Source organism: Rhinolophus hipposideros, assembly GCF_964194185.1.
Source record: "Rhinolophus hipposideros genome assembly, chromosome: 20".
Classification (NCBI taxonomy): Eukaryota; Metazoa; Chordata; class Mammalia; order Chiroptera; family Rhinolophidae; genus Rhinolophus; species Rhinolophus hipposideros.
The window spans coordinates 12,081,532-12,098,219 of record NC_138066.1 but is presented as its reverse complement, the minus strand read 5'-3'; the positions used below and the strand labels follow the sequence as shown (position 1 = coordinate 12,098,219).

The 16,688-nt window shown below is 54.5% G+C and overlaps 1 protein-coding gene across 3 annotated transcripts in view; it reads right to left on the bottom strand.

The window, feature by feature from the left end:
- The window catches only part of WSCD1 (WSC domain containing 1), a 43,705-nt gene extending 27,252 nt beyond the window's left edge, over positions 1–16,453 (bottom strand). The window contains exons 1-2 of one of the 3 annotated variants that reach the window (XM_081027408.1): positions 16,373–16,453; positions 5,302–6,004 (exon numbers count right to left, since the gene is read on the bottom strand). In XM_081027408.1, the coding sequence (XP_080883534.1) occupies positions 5,302–5,728 (427 nt within the window). In that variant the 5' untranslated portion in view covers positions 5,729–6,004; positions 16,373–16,453. Of the gene's footprint in view, positions 1–5,301; positions 6,005–14,122; positions 14,231–15,033; positions 15,251–16,372 lie in introns of those variants that run through there. The other 2 variants (XM_081027406.1, XM_081027407.1) reach the window with 2 other exon arrangements.
- Positions 16,454–16,688: the final 235 nt, after the last annotated feature.

Genomic DNA, 16,688 nt, shown 5'->3' with positions numbered 1-16,688 from the left:
CACCTGTGCAGCACACCCAAGCCTTCGGAAATCAGATTGTCTCTGGGAAGCAACACACCCAAGGCTTCCCAAAAGCCTGCCAGCTCCCCAGTGGCTTTGTGGTAAAGAGTGACCGCACCTCCTGGTCCAGGAGTCTGGGAGCTCCCTGCGGGGGGAGGGGGTGTGTGTGTGTGTGAGGGGGCGAAAGTCGTTTCTATTCCTGACAAGGACTTGGCCAAAGCAGGAGCTCAGGTTGGGAGAAGCGGGTCTGCCAGCCTTCATTCCTGGGGCCCAACTTGGGGCGGGAGTCTGTCTGGGAATGCCACACTTAATTCCGCCTCTGACCTTGGCTAAATCACGTCAACATTATGTACTCGGTCTCAACTGCCAAACAGACACATGCCCACCGCCCCTGCCTCACCCAGCCCCACCGCGTTTCTCCTGTCCTATGTCTGGACGTGTCCCCACTCCCTGCTTCATGTCCACTCTTTGCTTCCTACCTGTCCTTGATGGCTTATAATCCTGACCGTCCAGCCCATTACAGCCTCTTTTCTCTGGATTCTTATATTTTGTGTTGGAAAAACTTGTCACCCGAATCCTATCATTAACTGTTACTGTAAGAAATGTTTTCTACCTGTCGGTCCTGGCTCTGCAACATGACTTACGGCTGGTTAAGGGCAGTGGCCACACCTTCACCTCAGCCAGTCAGGTGCAATGTCAACACCTACACCTACTGGTCTACAGACTCTAAAAACCATACTGATATCCTCTGAGGGTGCAAGAGTAGGATCAGAGCCCAGAGGCAAGATGGGGAAGGTCCTCCTGACAACACTGATGTGTGATTGCCACGGCCAGGTTTAAGAACCGCAACACACAGGAAGGTGACCCAGATGGCAATGACTGGACTCTTTGCCATGCCAGGAAAGCCTGAAGGGTCTGGAGACCTCAGACTAGAGAGCACTGGGGCTCCAGAGGAAGCAACGGTCACTTTCCTTAGTGTCTAACCAAGAGTCTTGCTCCCTTCCAGGCAATGAACCACTTGAGATTCCGTCAGGCAGGGCACAGTATCTGTCCACAGGCACACACTACACCCCTCCATTCGGGACCCCCAGACCCCCAGCCCTGCAAGCTTCTCTCTCTCTTTATGTAAAGTCTCAGGACTACCAAGACCAGAATGGGCCACTGCAGCAAGCTTTCAGCCAGGTCAGCGAGGACAAATTGCTCTCCTTAGCCTACCTACTTAGTAAAAGTCACATTTCAGAAATTTCTCAGGCGTTGCTCAGCGAAGAAATTCTATTACAGCTTTCAATTAAACATCCAAAACACAAACTCAGGGGTTGTTAAACATTTGTCACTGTTGGTGGGAAATTAACATAAAGGTTATAAAGGTGCCTGGGCTCAAGACCCCTGAAAATTGAGACTGGCATGTACATGTACGTACCTGGGGGACGTGGGGGTGACCAGCCTTTGGGAATGGGCTTACTTAGATTCAAATCCAGGCTCCACCACTATCTGGCTGTGTGACTTGGCACGTGCAGCTTTCCCCCAACCCCCGAGCCTCAGCTTTTCCATCTGTAAAATGCGGCTATGCTCCCATGGAATTCATGAGCTGGTGGTGAGAATCCCGTGAGATAACACACAGAAAGTGTGTCACGTAAGGCATGGCATATAGTGCGTGCTCAGTCATGACTGTTTTTATTGTTAATAATATGTCCTTATTAATAATAAACATTTTAAAATTACTTTATTCCCTGGAACTCAAATTCTTCACCATTAAAATGGTGATAGCAGCATGTACATAAAAGGCTGTTTGAAATTAAATGAGATAGCAAAAGTACATTTACACAGAACAATGCTTGGCACATAACAGAATGTTCAAACGAGTAACAGCTATTGTTATTCTGACCTCACACTCTACTAACCTGGGGCCTGGTGTGAAGATGGATCAGTAAATATTAACTGAATAATTAACCATTAATAAAAGAGAGGAAGAAATGGTTTTAAGCTGTCAGGCTTGGGTTCTTCAGAAAACGATGAGTGGCTAACCAGTTAGCAGCTGGCCATTTGTTGGAACTGACCAGCCTGCAGGGGAAGCTCACGCCTGGCTGGCCCCATCTCAGTGTGCAGCAAGCGCCAGAGACACAGATGGCCCACCTCTCTGTTTGTGAGGAGGAGGTAAGCCCTTTCTTCTGGAAAAATTAACGAATGGCTTTTCTAACTCCCTGAGAGGCGAGAATGTAGAGAAAGAAAAGGACTTCCGAGGGATACGCTGGGACACATTCAGAGGCGGATTTATTACTTTCGGCTGAAATGGAGGCAATGCATTATTGTCTGTGACTCCACATCTGTTCATTTGCACATCAAAATGGACATGCTGCGAGGCTATTAATGATGGCTTTGGAGATATTGGAATGTCTTTGGAAATTACTATCAATAAAAAACAAACTGGCTATGGAGAAGTTACTATTTTTCCCCTAGTAAACTTACTGACATTTTATTCCATTATGGATGTTGTCCAAGGTATAATGAAATGCTCAGTGATTGATGGCGCCTCCTGCAGCTTCCGCGGCTTGCAGGATCCCCTTTCAGGAGGATGGCGGGCTGCCCGCGCCGCAAAGAGACGCCCTCTTTGTCTGCAGCCCCAGCAGCTGTCCCGAGGGCTGGATTGTAGGTTACTCTCCACTAGTGAGGCCCGCCGGGCTGTGCAGGGCCCCAAGAGGGAAAGGGGGCTCCTGGAGGATTTTCAGGTCAGTGCCCCACCTCTCCTCTCTTTCTCTGAAGATCTCCAGCCATGTGACACCATAGCCTCTCCCAGAGTGCAAATTCTTCCCGAAATCTTGGGTGATATTTCAAATACTGAATAGCCTATGGGGGTGGGAGGGTACTGACCATTCAGAATTGCCACAATTACTCACTAGACCTGGATTCTGATGCTCCTGCTGTACCAGGCATTAACCATTCACTTGCTGGGTCATGGAGAGGTTTGGGGGTCAGAGTGGAGGGCAGCCCAAGGTCTCAGGACAGTAACTATTCCAGTATTTTAACAACTGGTAAGACCATACTGGTATGTAACAGTTGGCCATCAGTCCGGTTTACCTAACCACTGTCCTTCACCTTCACTGAAGCCCCTTCCATCACGTTTTTAAGTCACCAGAGATGAGTTCAAGTGAAACGGTACACACTGGTTCTCCTGGACATATGTACTCTACACCCTAGGGTTATCATTAGGTCACCCTGAGCCCTCCGCTCGGCTGGCCAGTTACCCTGAAGTCAGGTTATAAAGAGCGAGTCACGTCTGTCTAACGAGCCCCAAGTCCTTTGCGCCATGCCTCAGTCGTGCTGTGCATTAATCACTTGGGTGCACCTCTGATTCTGCCACCAGACTGAGATCCTCAAGTGTACAGTGAATAGCACTCATGGAGACTCAGACTTGGATCCTCAGTAAGTATGGATTGAGAGAAATCAAGAAAAGCATCGAGGCTCATGTGCCCAAGGTCACAGAGCCAATAATTGGCAGCACCAAGAGAAGAACGCAGGTCCTGTTTTCAAAACTTGTGCTCTTTCGATGGCTTCTTCTTAAGAAATCCATGTTGACCATATCAGTCATTTACACTTTAGTCTAAATGAGTAGCAAAGAGGTCCAGGTTCTGGGCGCGTGGAGTAGCGTTTACAGAAATAATACCTGTATACAAAGAGCTGCAGAATCAGTTCCTCCTGTCTCCCTCATTTCTTCCATGAAAGCCTTGCTGTGGAATCCCACAGCGAGGGCTCTGACCTAGATGATTTCAGAAGAAACTTCCTTCCATGCAGACAAGAATGCACAGTCCTCTAGTTTACATTTTACTTGGCTACTAGGGTCATCTGCTAGAGAGAGAGAGAAGCTTGGGCGCCTTTCTCCAGAACCTTCTCATTAGCCTCAGAATACAGACAAATTCCTAGGCCTGGCCCTCGTTTCCTTCCCTGACAGAGGCCCGAGACAAGACTTAAGCCAGGACCTGTCTGAATCCAAAGCCCAAGCGCTAAGACGAGCTTCTTGCCACATCATTTTGGTATCCTGCTACTGAGTGCTCTCTCTGGGCTCCAACCACACTTTTTACAGCTAAGAGAGCAACTCACCCTGTGATTTAGGCCACAGGACCAAAAGGGTGGTGACAGGGATGCTGAGATGCTTACTGAGCTCAGGCACTACTCAACAACCTCCTGGGTGCTCATCTCACGCAGGCTCTGTTACTGGGCCCTGCACAGAGTCTGTATAACTCAATGCAAGGAGCCCCAACTGGGAGCCAGGCTGTCCGCATGTTGGAATCTCAGCAGTGTGACTACGGTGGGTCTGGTCCCCCAGGCTTCACTGCTTCCAGGCTGCACCCTGAGGGCATGCTCCACCCTCGCTCTGAGTTCCCACCTGCTCCATAACATACCTTTCACTGGCTACCTTCTCTTCCCTGTCTCACTTCCTATTCCCTGCCAGTGTTCCTGGGATCGCATCCCCAATATACCACGTGCACATGAATCCCGGTTTCAGGATTTGCTTCTAGGAACCCAAACCAAGAGAATAACTTTGGGAATTTACTTAACTTCTCCGTGCCTTAGTTTCTTCATCTGTAGAATTGGAATATAATAATAGTGCCTGTAAATAGCACATTTATAGCTACATGGTAAATGCCATATGAGTTAGCTATTTTTATTAAATAATAATAGCTGCCAGGTACTGAATACCAAATAATATACTCCGGGGGTCCTCATCTTAGGTGTGCATTAGAATCACCTGGAGATTATAGCTGCACAGACTGCAGCCTTTTCCCCAGAGAAATTCAGTCGAACAGTCTGGGAGAACCTGGAAATCTGCGCTTGTAACAAGCTCCCCAGTAATGCGAGGCTGCTGGTCTAGGATCCTGCTTTGCGAGCCACTGCTCCGTATCATCCCATCTAATCCTCACAATATCCCTTGGGTAAGGACCCGGAGAAATTTAACGACACGTCCAAGGTCACCCAACAAGTTTGTGGCTCAGCCAAGGTTCAAGCCCAGGACTGGCTGCACCCAAAGCCTAAGCTCTAGGTGACCTGCTCACGCATTCTGGCTTTGAGCCATGTGGACGTCCAGCTGGTGAGTGAGCAGAACTCCAAAGGGCTTCACATCGCAGGCCCTTGCTTTGTCCTGCAGAGCAGGAGGCAAGGAACCACCTGAAGGCCATGGGCCTGCAATGCCTACTTCTCAGGCTGCCGCAAGGACCAGAGAAAGGAGCCACCCTATCCTGTGACCCCAGCAGGGCTCCTGGAAGCAGCTCCCAAATATGCCCAGAGGAACCAGGGCTGAGTACCTACCTCGGCTGCTGGCAGCTGGCCGGGGAGCCTCGGGGCCCAGGGCGGGTGGCCCCTGGGGGTCACCCATGAAGTGGTGGAACCAGCGGCGCCGCAGCTGGCGCAGCTCCGAGTTGCGGCTCCGGAGCCAGCGGGGTCCTGGCCGGGGCCGGGCCAGGGGGCTCCGCAGCATGTCCACATCAAGCAGCAGCTCCGGGCTGACACGGGGGTCCTGCAGGGCTCTGCTATCCAGCAGACCCACGCCCAGTGCCATGGCGGCCACGGGTAAGGCCTGCAGGGGGCCAGCTGCCCGGGGACCCTGTGGCAGGGCCACTCGGGCCCGCTGCAGCAGCAGCAGGCTGCCGGTCATCAAGTAGGCGGCCGTGAGGAAGAACAGCAGGAACTGCGTTCGGCGGAGAAACTTCTGGAGTCGGAAGAAAGGTTTGGCCATGCCCCTGGGCGGCAGGGCTCCTAGCTGGAGCCTGGCGACGGCTCCTAGCACCCGGGCAGGAAGGAGGCCGGGGCCTCCGGAGGCGTCATCTCCACATGCTGGCAACAGCCTGTACCCCCTGGGGTTACTGTTCCTCCTGCCCTGCTTCCAGCAGGTGCTGAAATGGCACCATCACTTATTTCCAGCCACCGAGCTCTGCAGCTGCAGCTTCTGCCCAAGTGTCACGACCTTTGCCATCCCTGAGCTCTACTGACCCTCATCTCCAGGCTCAGAAATCTGGAAAAGCAGAGAAAGAGCACTTAGATGCAATAGGAGGGTCCACCATTCCCACTGCTCCAGGGTCAGGAGCCCCACACTGCTGGGCTCTATTTACCAAAGGGGCCGGCCGTGTTACAAGAGCACCGGGCAGAGCTGGGTTCAAATCTCAGCTCTGCCACCGGCCAGCTGTGTGACCTCAGGCAAGTCATTTAACTTCACTGGGCCTCAGCTTCCTCACCTATACAATGGGAATAACACTGTCCCCTGAGCAGTAGTAAAGATCCAATCACAATAGCAACATGGAAGAGGAAGAGTAGCAGCAGCTGTGTACTGAATCCTTACTACGCGCCAGGCACTCAGTTAAACGCTTTATGTATTATCTCATTTAATCTTCACACCAATCTAGTGAGGTAGATGCTGTAATATCCCATTTGACAGATGGAGAAAGCACGGTAAAAGGAGGCAAAGAAACTTTCCCAAAGTCACACAGTTGGTAAACAGAGGAGCCAAGGTTTGAATCAGTCTGTATTCAGAGGCTACACTCTCAACGACTACATAGCCCAGCCTGCAATGAAAGACCACCACGTACAAGTGTACCCAGCCCAAGGCAGGTGCACACAGTAGGCGCTCAATACATGTGTGCAATCTGCTGACTCCCAGGGGTGCATTGGGACGGCAAGCTGTGTTTTGGAAATTGCTTCTGCAGAGGCGGGTGGGCTTTAACACAGAAGGTGTGGGGGAGGGGAAGGGCTTGCAAGGTCTCCCTAGGCTCCCTGAAGGCTACCGGTCAAAGGAACAGGACAGCGCTGGGCCTTGCACCTGCAGCACCTGCAGATGGAGGCTGTGGCACCTTGTGTAGAGGACAGCCCTCCATGCTGCAGGGCTCAGCTCTCATGCTGAGCTTTGGTTTCCATCGGCGGTGCCTCTGAAGTGTGCGCTTAGGGGTTGGCAGAGGGTTCTGCAGCTGCCTTGAGCTGGGCTGCTGCATGAGGAAGGCTCTCAGCACAAAGACAAGCTTGTCCCAAGAAGAAAGGCTGCGAGGAGCGTGACTAAGCCACTGCCCGTAACTAACATGGCCCGGGACCCCCGCCAGGCCTGCGCGGCCCCTCAATGGCTGCTCTGTGCGCTGGGGACAGCCGACTGGGTGTGAGAGGAAAGACAATGTTTGGGCTCTTGTGCCCTGGCATTCCGGAGGTGACGATCCGGAGGGGCTCAGACCAGCACAACCCTTTCTGATTAAATGCTGAGAGCTGCCCGGTTCTGAGGCCTCTGGGGAGCGCAGGGATCTGGGAGTATGGGGCGACTAGTCTTTTAGGCCGGAGCGGAGGGGAGGTGTGGCAAGCTGAGTAACCAGCAAACCAAGGTGGAATTAGATTCTGAGTCGGGAAGCCATTTCAGACAGGCCTTCAGAGCTTTTATTTTCTCTCTGAGCTGGTGGGTGCCAGGCCCTCCCCAGTCGCCTTGTCAGATGTGTAAAGCCACTGAGACAATCCCCAGAAATCCTGACTGATCTCCCCGACTCCAGCTTTGGCCTCTCTGAGCCACCCTCCGCAGGGCTGCCAGGGTATCCTCCTGACACGCAAATCTGATCACAGCACTCCGCTGCTGGAAACCCCTTTCAACAGGTCCAGGTGGCTTTGGGGATAAACCCCAAGCTCCTTAGTATGACACGCAGGCCCCTTCATGAGCCAGCCCATCCAGCTCCTCTCTTGCCAGGCCCTTTCCTTTGGCTTTCCCATGATGCATGTGTGTGTGTGCGTGCACGTGTACACACACACACACACACCCCACAAGCACCACAGCACATCGGCCTTGGTGCCTTTACACACATTGCCTTTTATGTCTCTTCATCCCTCCTTGCCTGGTGAATCCCTGTGCTTCCTTCCAGGCTCAGCCCAGGTGTCACTTCCTCTTAGTAGCTTTCCCGGACCAGCACCCACACAGTGGTCTAGATTCCTGTCTTCCCACAGCCTTCAGCCTGTGCTGACCCCTCTCCCAGCACTCACATCCTGGGACGATTTTCATTGTCCCTCTGTCGATTGTCATCGCAGGGCTATGACCACCTCAAGGCTACAGGCCAGACCCTACTCATTTGGGTAACTCTGGCCCCAGCATGAGGCATGGCAGGGCAGATGCTCAGCGGTCTTTGCTTCTGAATACCTTTTTTAAACGAAGGAGGAGATAAATTGATAGGCGTATCCTTAAAACAGAAACCTGTTCCTGTGGGGCCTTACGGTAATGAAACCTCAAGGCCCACTTACGCAGAGCTGTGGGAGCTTAGTCTGCAATGAGGAAGACATGGAGCAATGCATGAGCACACTTAGAGAATGCAGCCGCGCACAGCCCAGGTCTTTCAGACACAGGGAAGTTAGCAAGGTGCCTGAGCTTTCTGTGTTATCCTTTCTCTGTTGTAATTCCACAAAGAGGGGTTTCGAGATCTGCTCACAAAGGGCTTCTAGTTATCAGACTGGGATTCTATCAGTGAGAAGTCCTATCAATTAGAATATAAGGGGAGAAGGAAGGACTCCTGCTATGGAAAAAAAAAAAGGTTCTGATGAGATAGAGCAGAAATGTGGGCAATGGATTAACAGTTCAGAATTTTGAAGGCAAGATGCGGTGTGGATTCCATACACATTTCATATACAGGATTGGGACACGGGCTACAAATAAGGGTGGGGTACAGTAGGTGGGGCCTTGTCAGGGCTATAATCAGCATTCTACTGATCACACCCAGGTTCCCGAGGCCTTCCCAAGTCCTCTGTGGAGCTCCTCCTTCTCAGAGGGACCGCCCCTGATCTGGGGTGGTGGGCCCTGGGCTTGGAGGCAGGGGACAGCCCCTTTCAGGCCAGAGCTCAATGACCCAGGCCTCCTATAAAGCCGGCTGCCACCCCAAACTTTTACAATCACAAAGCTGATTCCCAGCCCCAAATACTTGCTGTGAGCTGTGTGCGGGGGAATGGGGGGAGGTGGGCTGCATGGCCAAAGCATGAGGAACTTGTCCCCCTGCCCTGGACTTCCCCACTGATATTGTATTTGCCAATCATCCCCCCGCCTCTGCCTTGCCCACCTCTCCTCATGGCTGGTAGCCCCTCTAGGGCACAGATCACATACGATGTATTGCCATGTCCCCAGATCCAAGCACACAGCCAGTGAGGCAGTAACAGTAATTGTTGAGTGACAGAGACTGAAAGAGGCCTGGGGGTGGGCTGGGTAAGGGGGAGCATCTGCACAAAGGCTGACAGCCAAGTCATGAGGTCAGTCACACAGGAGAACTCGCCAACACCTGGGGAGATATCGAGCCACTGTCTGTCTGCACTGGGCCTGGAGCCAATCAGCTGTGCCCCCTGTAACCCGCCATTAAACCAAATCCACCTCGGGCACATGGTTGCACAGGGTACAGCCTCAGGCTCCTCATCTGTTAAATGGGGGTAAATCGACATTGTTGTAGGGTCGAATCAGGGAATAAAACTCCTGTTACGTACAGACTGGCAAATATTGGTTATGAACACAGAGGCAAACAAGGAAACGCTGGAAGAGAGGCCTGCAGTGGCTGTGCCATGGGTGAAACCGGTTACCCTCACCATCTTTGAGCCCCTACTCCACCGGGGGTGGGCCTAGTGTCCCATTCTTACTTGATGCTGGTCCCATGCTAAGACGCTGTTAGCAATTGCCTTATCTTCCCATGCCCCCATTTCTTAAGCGCTTACAGTATTAATAAACAGGCTAACTGGGTTGTGCACTTCACCTGCACCAGCTCATCCACTCCTCACATCGCACCAAGGCGGGTGCCCTGACGACCCCCACTGGAGAATCGAGGTCTCCAGAGCTCTGCATTGCTCAAGGTCACAGACACCAGGGCCAGCACTCAGACCCAGGCCACCTGCTCCCGAGTACACCCGTGCCCACTAGCCTTCCTGCTCTCTCCCCACACCGGCTCAGGCTTTGCACAAGGCAAGATTTATTCTTGAAAGGAGTTTTGTGTGCCTCCGTCAGCATCGTTTTGAAAACATGCCAGGCCAAAGCTCCCGGAGATGGTGCTATACAGGGTGCCCCCGAGCCAAACCTCCCAGACACTGCCACGCGTGTGGGAAGTGTTCTGGCCTCCTGGGGCCCCTCCTTCTGGAAGTCTGGATCGTTTTTACCTAAGCCGTGCCTCCCATGTGGCACCTTGCTTCTGGAAACCATGCAAAGTGCTTCAGGGGAACAATGGGGGGCTCCACCCCACCTGAGGTTCAGGCCTTGTTGAGAGGGGGTGGTCAGGGCTGAGTAGGGAGTCTCAGGCTGGACAATGCTGGACACACTCTGCAACCCTCTAGAGGCCCAAATGTAACCCCAGAGAAGGGCAGGGCCTGAGGGAGGGAGACCCTGACATCCCTCTTAGGAATCAGAGGAGAATAACAGGACAAAGGGGCTCCTGGGGTCTCTGGGAGGGGGCTGGGAGGAGTCTAGCCCAAGGGGAGGCTCAGACAACTTGAGCCCTCTTCTGCCACTTTGTTGTCATATGGGCCCCAGGGAGCAGCAGATGCTGAGCAAGAAGGGGCGGGGAGCTGGGCAGACGGGCACCTGCCTCTCAGCTACGCTGGGGGATGCCGGGGATTGAGCAGGTGAGGGGTGGCAGCAGCAGGGACAGGAGAGGAGAAAAGGCAGCCCAGGGGAGGCTGGGGGCTGCAAAAGGAGCTCAGAGCCTGCAGAAGCCTGACCAGTGGCCACTGGTGTGCAGTCACATGACTGCCTCGCCACAGGCCCCTGGCCAGAGAGGATCAACAGTAGCAGGTGAGGGGAGATGACTCCAGACACCCCCAGAAGCATCTGAGCCACTGTGGCCATGGCAGTGAGGTCTGCAACCCTCTGGGGATTCAGAGCCATGAGCTCTTAACGGGGTGGGAGCCGTAAAGACAAAGGAACAGGCCCAGCACGTTGCTCTCTAAAACAGGCAGATGGGCACTCAGAGCCCCCGCTTCCAGGACTAGCAGCCAGGGGCGTCTCAGTCTAGGGACCTCGGCAAAGCCCCACCAGGGAGACTCCAGGCGGGCTCAGCACTCTGAATCACCCCTCCCTGCCTTTTCCCACCCACCAATGCCTGCTTCTGCCCCGCTCAGGCTCAGCGCCATCATCTGGGCCCTACCGGCCCCCAATTAAAAGGCTGGTCCCTCCCAGCAGCCTAAGAAAGTGATTTTTCTAACACAAAGAATGAATGCTACAGGCTGCCATGGCTCCCCAGGACCCAGTGAACCAAGATCAAGCTCCTCCGCCTGGCATTCAGTGACCCTTCTTGGATCAGTCTTCTGATCCAAGCCCGTCCTTCTATTCCTCCTTCCAGAAGGCAATCTCCCAACCACAGTACCCCCTGGCCACCATGAGGTGCTTTGTGTTCCCTTACACATGCTCTTTCATGCCTGTGTCCCATCTCATGGCTCAGACATGCTTTGTGGCCATCACCAGTGTGACATCAGCTCTAATGCCGCTGCCTCCATGATGCCTTCCTGACCCCTGGAACAGAGCCCCTTCCCCAGAGCTAGACGGCAAGGTCGGAGGCTCTACAAACTGCACCTGAGTGATGAACGGTGTCCTGGTCCTGCCTGGAGTCAGAACTCCCCGCTGCTCCACCTATTTCTCCTCCTCGCCTGCGAGCCCCTTGCAGACAGTCCGCGCCTCTGCCCACCTCTGGGTGGAGCACAGGACAGGCACCCAGAAAATCTGTGCCTGCAGGCCACCCTCCAACGCTCAGGGCCATGCCACCCTCCCTCATCCTGGTGTCCCACGCCTCCGGGTCTTTGGGGCTCAGAGAGCAAGGGACCCACTAAATATAAATCTGCTGAGCCCTTGGGTGGGACAATGTCTGGGAAATAGGAATGAGGTGGGGGGGGGGGTTCCTGACTCTGAAGAGGCAGGGACTTCAGAACTTTTCACAACAGAACTTAAGTGAAAAGGTCCAAAGTCAGAAAGGTTGCTAAAAGTATAAAACCTAATAGTAAGGTCAAAACTCCATTCAGTGCAAGAGAAGGGGGGGAATTCCTCCACCAAACCCACTGCTGAAGTTGACATAAGAATAAATTTTTCTGTGCCACATTAGAGATTGCAAGATACTTTCACACACTATCAAGTAATCTGAATGAATGAACAGATCAAGAAACGAATACGTGATCTTCCCATAAACTCGTGAAGCCAAAATCATTACTATCCTCATTTTATAGATGCAGAATTTGAGACAGAAAAGAGGGCCACTGACAAAAAGCTATTGCTAGACTTAAGTCAAGTTTTCTGATTCCAAGTTTGTAGTGTCATCTACCATATTACACGGCCTTCATCTGTTCAAAACCAGTGCTGTAGGTTCTTCCAAGTACCATGCCAGGGGCAGGGCCTGCAAAGAAAGACAGGATACCACCGTGGGGGCTGCTGTTTTCCCTTTTTAGTCTGTTGATGTGGAGCCCAAGCCACCTTTCAAACAGCAGATCACAACCACCTCTGGGCCACCTCTTCTATAGAACCTCTTCTATAGAACCTCTTCTATAGAACCTCTTCTATAGAACCCTATTATGTTCATTTGTTCCTGTTTCTCCCCGCCAGTGACGCATTCTTAAGGGTTGCCTAGATCCCACAGAGAGATTTGGATAAATGTGGGCAAGAGAGTGGACTACCCTGCGGAAGTCAGCCTGGCCCTCCTCTGACTCTGCCTGCTGTCCTGCAGTCACTGGGACGAGGGACTCATGCTATGGGAGGGGACCCAAGGCACCTCTGGCATTCCTGTCATCAGAACCCTTTTGGCCCCCTAATACCAAGACAGCCACTCTCTAGGAGGGGGCTCACATCCCCAAACAGTTTCCAGCAGCAAGAGAAGAGAAGCAAAGTGGAGGAGAGAGGCCTTAACAGCCTCCAATAGATGCACTTCATTTTACAGCTCACAAAATTAATCTAGCCCATTCTTCCCTCCACTTCTCACATCCACACTGGGAGGCAGAGGTCTTCCCCTCACCACGTTCTCCAAAAGCGGCACACTTCAGATAATTTTGCAGACACTATGTCAACATGGATTATTAAAGCCACAACGAGGAGGGATAAGAAGACACAGTGTGAAAACGACATTGAGACCCAAGGAGAAGGTAGTGGAAGGCCGCATGCACGCACTAACTCCCCAGATGAGCAGGGCCTGCCTCCGGCCCAGCTCTGCCCCTGCTGGTGGGTTTGATTATCTTTTACGGAAAGACTCTGGAGGCCTAAACCCTAAGCCGCCCCAAAGTCTTTGGCCTGGACCTCACTCAGGACAGCTCCAGAGAGGCAGGGGAGCTGGTCTCACCAAGGCTGACCGGATCTGACCCAGGTGGGAGCAGAAGCCGGGAGCATCTACAGAGAGAAGCACCCCTTCCCTAAATGCCCTGCTCGGACATGATTCAATCTGGCCTGGAGGCTCTGTGTTGCCTCTTCTGGTGACTCTACAGGGAACCAGCTCTGCAACTCACTCTCCAGTGCTAGGCCTTAGCTCACCCAGCTGGAGGCTCAGGTGTTCAGCCAACCAAGTGGTGGCCCCAAATACCCACTTCTGCCTAGTTAGGCAGACAGGAGGAAAGGGATGGTGGTCTGGCCTGCCTACTCCAGACAAGCTGTAGGTCACAGGACAGCACCGCACAGGGCTCCGACGCCCACTGAAAACCCCAAATAAGTCATTCTTCCTTCCAGAGAAGCTGTGGAAATGGCCCTGCTAAGGATAGGAGGAGGCAGCGGGTTCCTCTGAAGATGAAGCTGCCAGGCTCAGCCCACCAGCCCAGCTACCCTGCTCTCTAAGCTTCTTTTAGTGAGTGTGCTTGAGAGACAAACACCCTCCCGCAGACCAACGAAGCTGCTCCCCCTCCTCATAGAACCCTTGGGCTCTGGTGACCCACGGATGCACATTCTCCCCAGGATCTTTGAGGGCCAAGCTAAGTGTCTGAGAGGCATACTTGAGAGAACCTCCCATCGTCCTCTCTCCGGCACCTGCAAGCCTCAGGTAGGGGCTGCCACAGACAGGGCAGGGTCTGCCAGCTTTCCACCTCTTCTGTGCCACTCCTCAACAGCCCTTCTGTGCCTGATACCCTGGGCCATTGGGAGAAGAAAAGAAAAAGCCCCCATCCACTGATGCCAACCATGGCATGGTGTCCTAACCTGGGACAACCCAAGTGCTTCCACAAACTGAAGCACGCTCCTTCCAGTGACAAGAGGGACCGCATGCCAGCCACTGTTAGAAAAGTACAGTGGAGTTCCTAGTCTGTCCATCTTGGGAGCAGCTGGGGACCAGGTTGAGTGTGGGCAGCAGCTGGATCCCAGGGCAGGGCTGTGGGGGCTGGACCCTTTACATCCAGCCTTCCCACGGCTCAGCGAGGGGACAGAGGGACCCTCTCTGTCCCCACATCCGCAGGAGCGAGCCAGAACCCAGCAGGCATCATCGGAGGACACAGATGCTCAGGAAAAGCCAACTGCGAGGTTACCCAGAGGCAGGGGACTCCCGGAGACGTCTCGCTGCAACAGAAAAACGCAGTTAGCAGCCTCCAGCCCTGAGCTTCCGTCCACACCTGGGAAGATGCAAAGCTCTACTTGGGGTAGATTTCCAGACAAAACACAGAACGTTTCTCTTTTGCCGCCGCCTCTGTTCAAGTTCACCAAGAGCCGGAGAAAACCCTGCGCTGACCGGAAGCCTGGCTCGAGAGCGGAACGCGAGGGAGCTGCCGCTGGGGACACGTCTGCTGGCGGGAGAGGCAGCGCGCACCCCAAGTCACACTCTCGCCCCCATCGCCAGTACCCGATCCGGGGCGCCCTCCGGGGAAACGGACGGTTTCTCGGGATTCCCGGAGGGGGATGCAGCTTTGGCAACCGCCGCGCGCACCCCGGCCCGGCCGGCTCATTCCAGGGCGCTCCCCGCCACGCGCACACACGCACACCCGTGGCCCCGCAAGGGCGCCCCCGCCAGCGCGCCCGGCCGCGTCTACACAAACTTGTTTGCCCGCGGCCCGCGGGGGAAACCGTGCCCGCAGCCCGCGCGGAGGTCCCGGCTCAGGTGCCTGGGAGGCGGGACTCACCTGCGATTCCGGCCGCCGGGGCGCCCGCAGCCCCGCAGTGCCCGGAGCCGCGCGCCCCCGGGCGGCCCCCGGCGAGCGGTCCGACGCGGCCCGGGCCCAGGACGCCGCCGCAGGCTCCCCGGGGCCGCGGACGTCTGGGCTGAGCCGCGGCGGCAGAGCGAGCGGGTGCGGAGCGGTGCGGAGCGGTGCGGAGCGGTGCGGGGCGCGCAGCCACCGGCGGGCGGGCGGGCGGGCGGCGAGCGGGCGCCGGGCTCTGCACATGCTCACTCGCGCGGCCCGAGGACAGCGGCCGGCCGCCGCCGGGTCCTAGAGGCGCCCGCGCCGCCGCCCGAGGGAGGGGTCCGGGCGTGCGGGGCGGGGACCCACGCCCTGCCCCGGCCCCCCAGACCAGCCCGCTGCGTGCAGTCACACGCCGCCGAGCAGGGACGCTGACACCCACTCTCATACACACACACACACACACACACACACACACACACATGCATGCACAGCCTCACTAACTGTAATACACACCAGGAGAATGCACTGGTGCTCACTCCCAGACACACATAGACACAGACACTGGGCATTGACACGCCGGGGAGCACGCCACCACACTCACTCAAACACAAACATACAGGGACAGACTCACACTGTCTGATAATAAACACCCTGAATCACTGCATCACAGACACACTGACACCCACACTCTTGCACACACTGGGCTCTGTCCCAATCACTCAGAAACAACCTGGGGCACTGTGACAGGCACACATACGCACACTGCCACACAGTTTGTAGCACTCTGATACCAACACACAAAGTCAAACATACTTGGATTACTGTCCCATGCAGAGCTAGCCACTGACACCCCCATAGCCTTATATGCACACACTGTCTGAGATGGTCACACACGGTACCACTATCCCACAGATGAAGATGCCGACACTGTCAACCATTCCTACACACTCAGGGCTCTGTCACCAGCTACTACACTCCCCCGCACCAACACACAGTGACAGACTCATGCCGTGATATAGTCGCCCACAGAAGAAGTGTCACCCACCAGAGTCCACTAACAGACAGACTCATAGAGAGTCATACTGAGCATGGTGCACAGGCATGCCTGAATGTGCACTTGCACACACACACACACACACACACACACTGAGACAGACAAGTGCTGATAAAAGACACACAGGTACACAACCACACTGCTATACAGCATTCCCTTCTTTAAATGAAAGCTGGATCCAACCCTAAGGATTTCCCCTCCACGCCCCACACCTACTCCTCAGAAATCCCTAAGCCACCGTGCCACCCCTGCCCAGCCAGCTGCTTCAGTGAGCCCCGTCCTCACCCCAGGCTGGCTGCGAAGATGCTCCTGGAGGCTGAGGACCAGCAGAGAGGCTGCAGGAACAGGTGGTGGTGGCGAGGCTCTAACACCGTCTTCCTGAAAGGGAGTTTCATGCCTCTGATTCCCACTAGGGGCAGAGCTGCTTGGTCAGGCTCACATGAGCCTTTCAACAGGTGCAGGGTGGCAAGGAGAGGATTAGCCTGGGGACCATTCGGAGTCCAGCTTTACGTAGGTCAGTCAAGTGGCACCCAGAGAGGAAAGGGACTTGTTTAAGTTCACACAGCGAGTCAGACTAAGCACCAAAATTAGATCAGCCGAC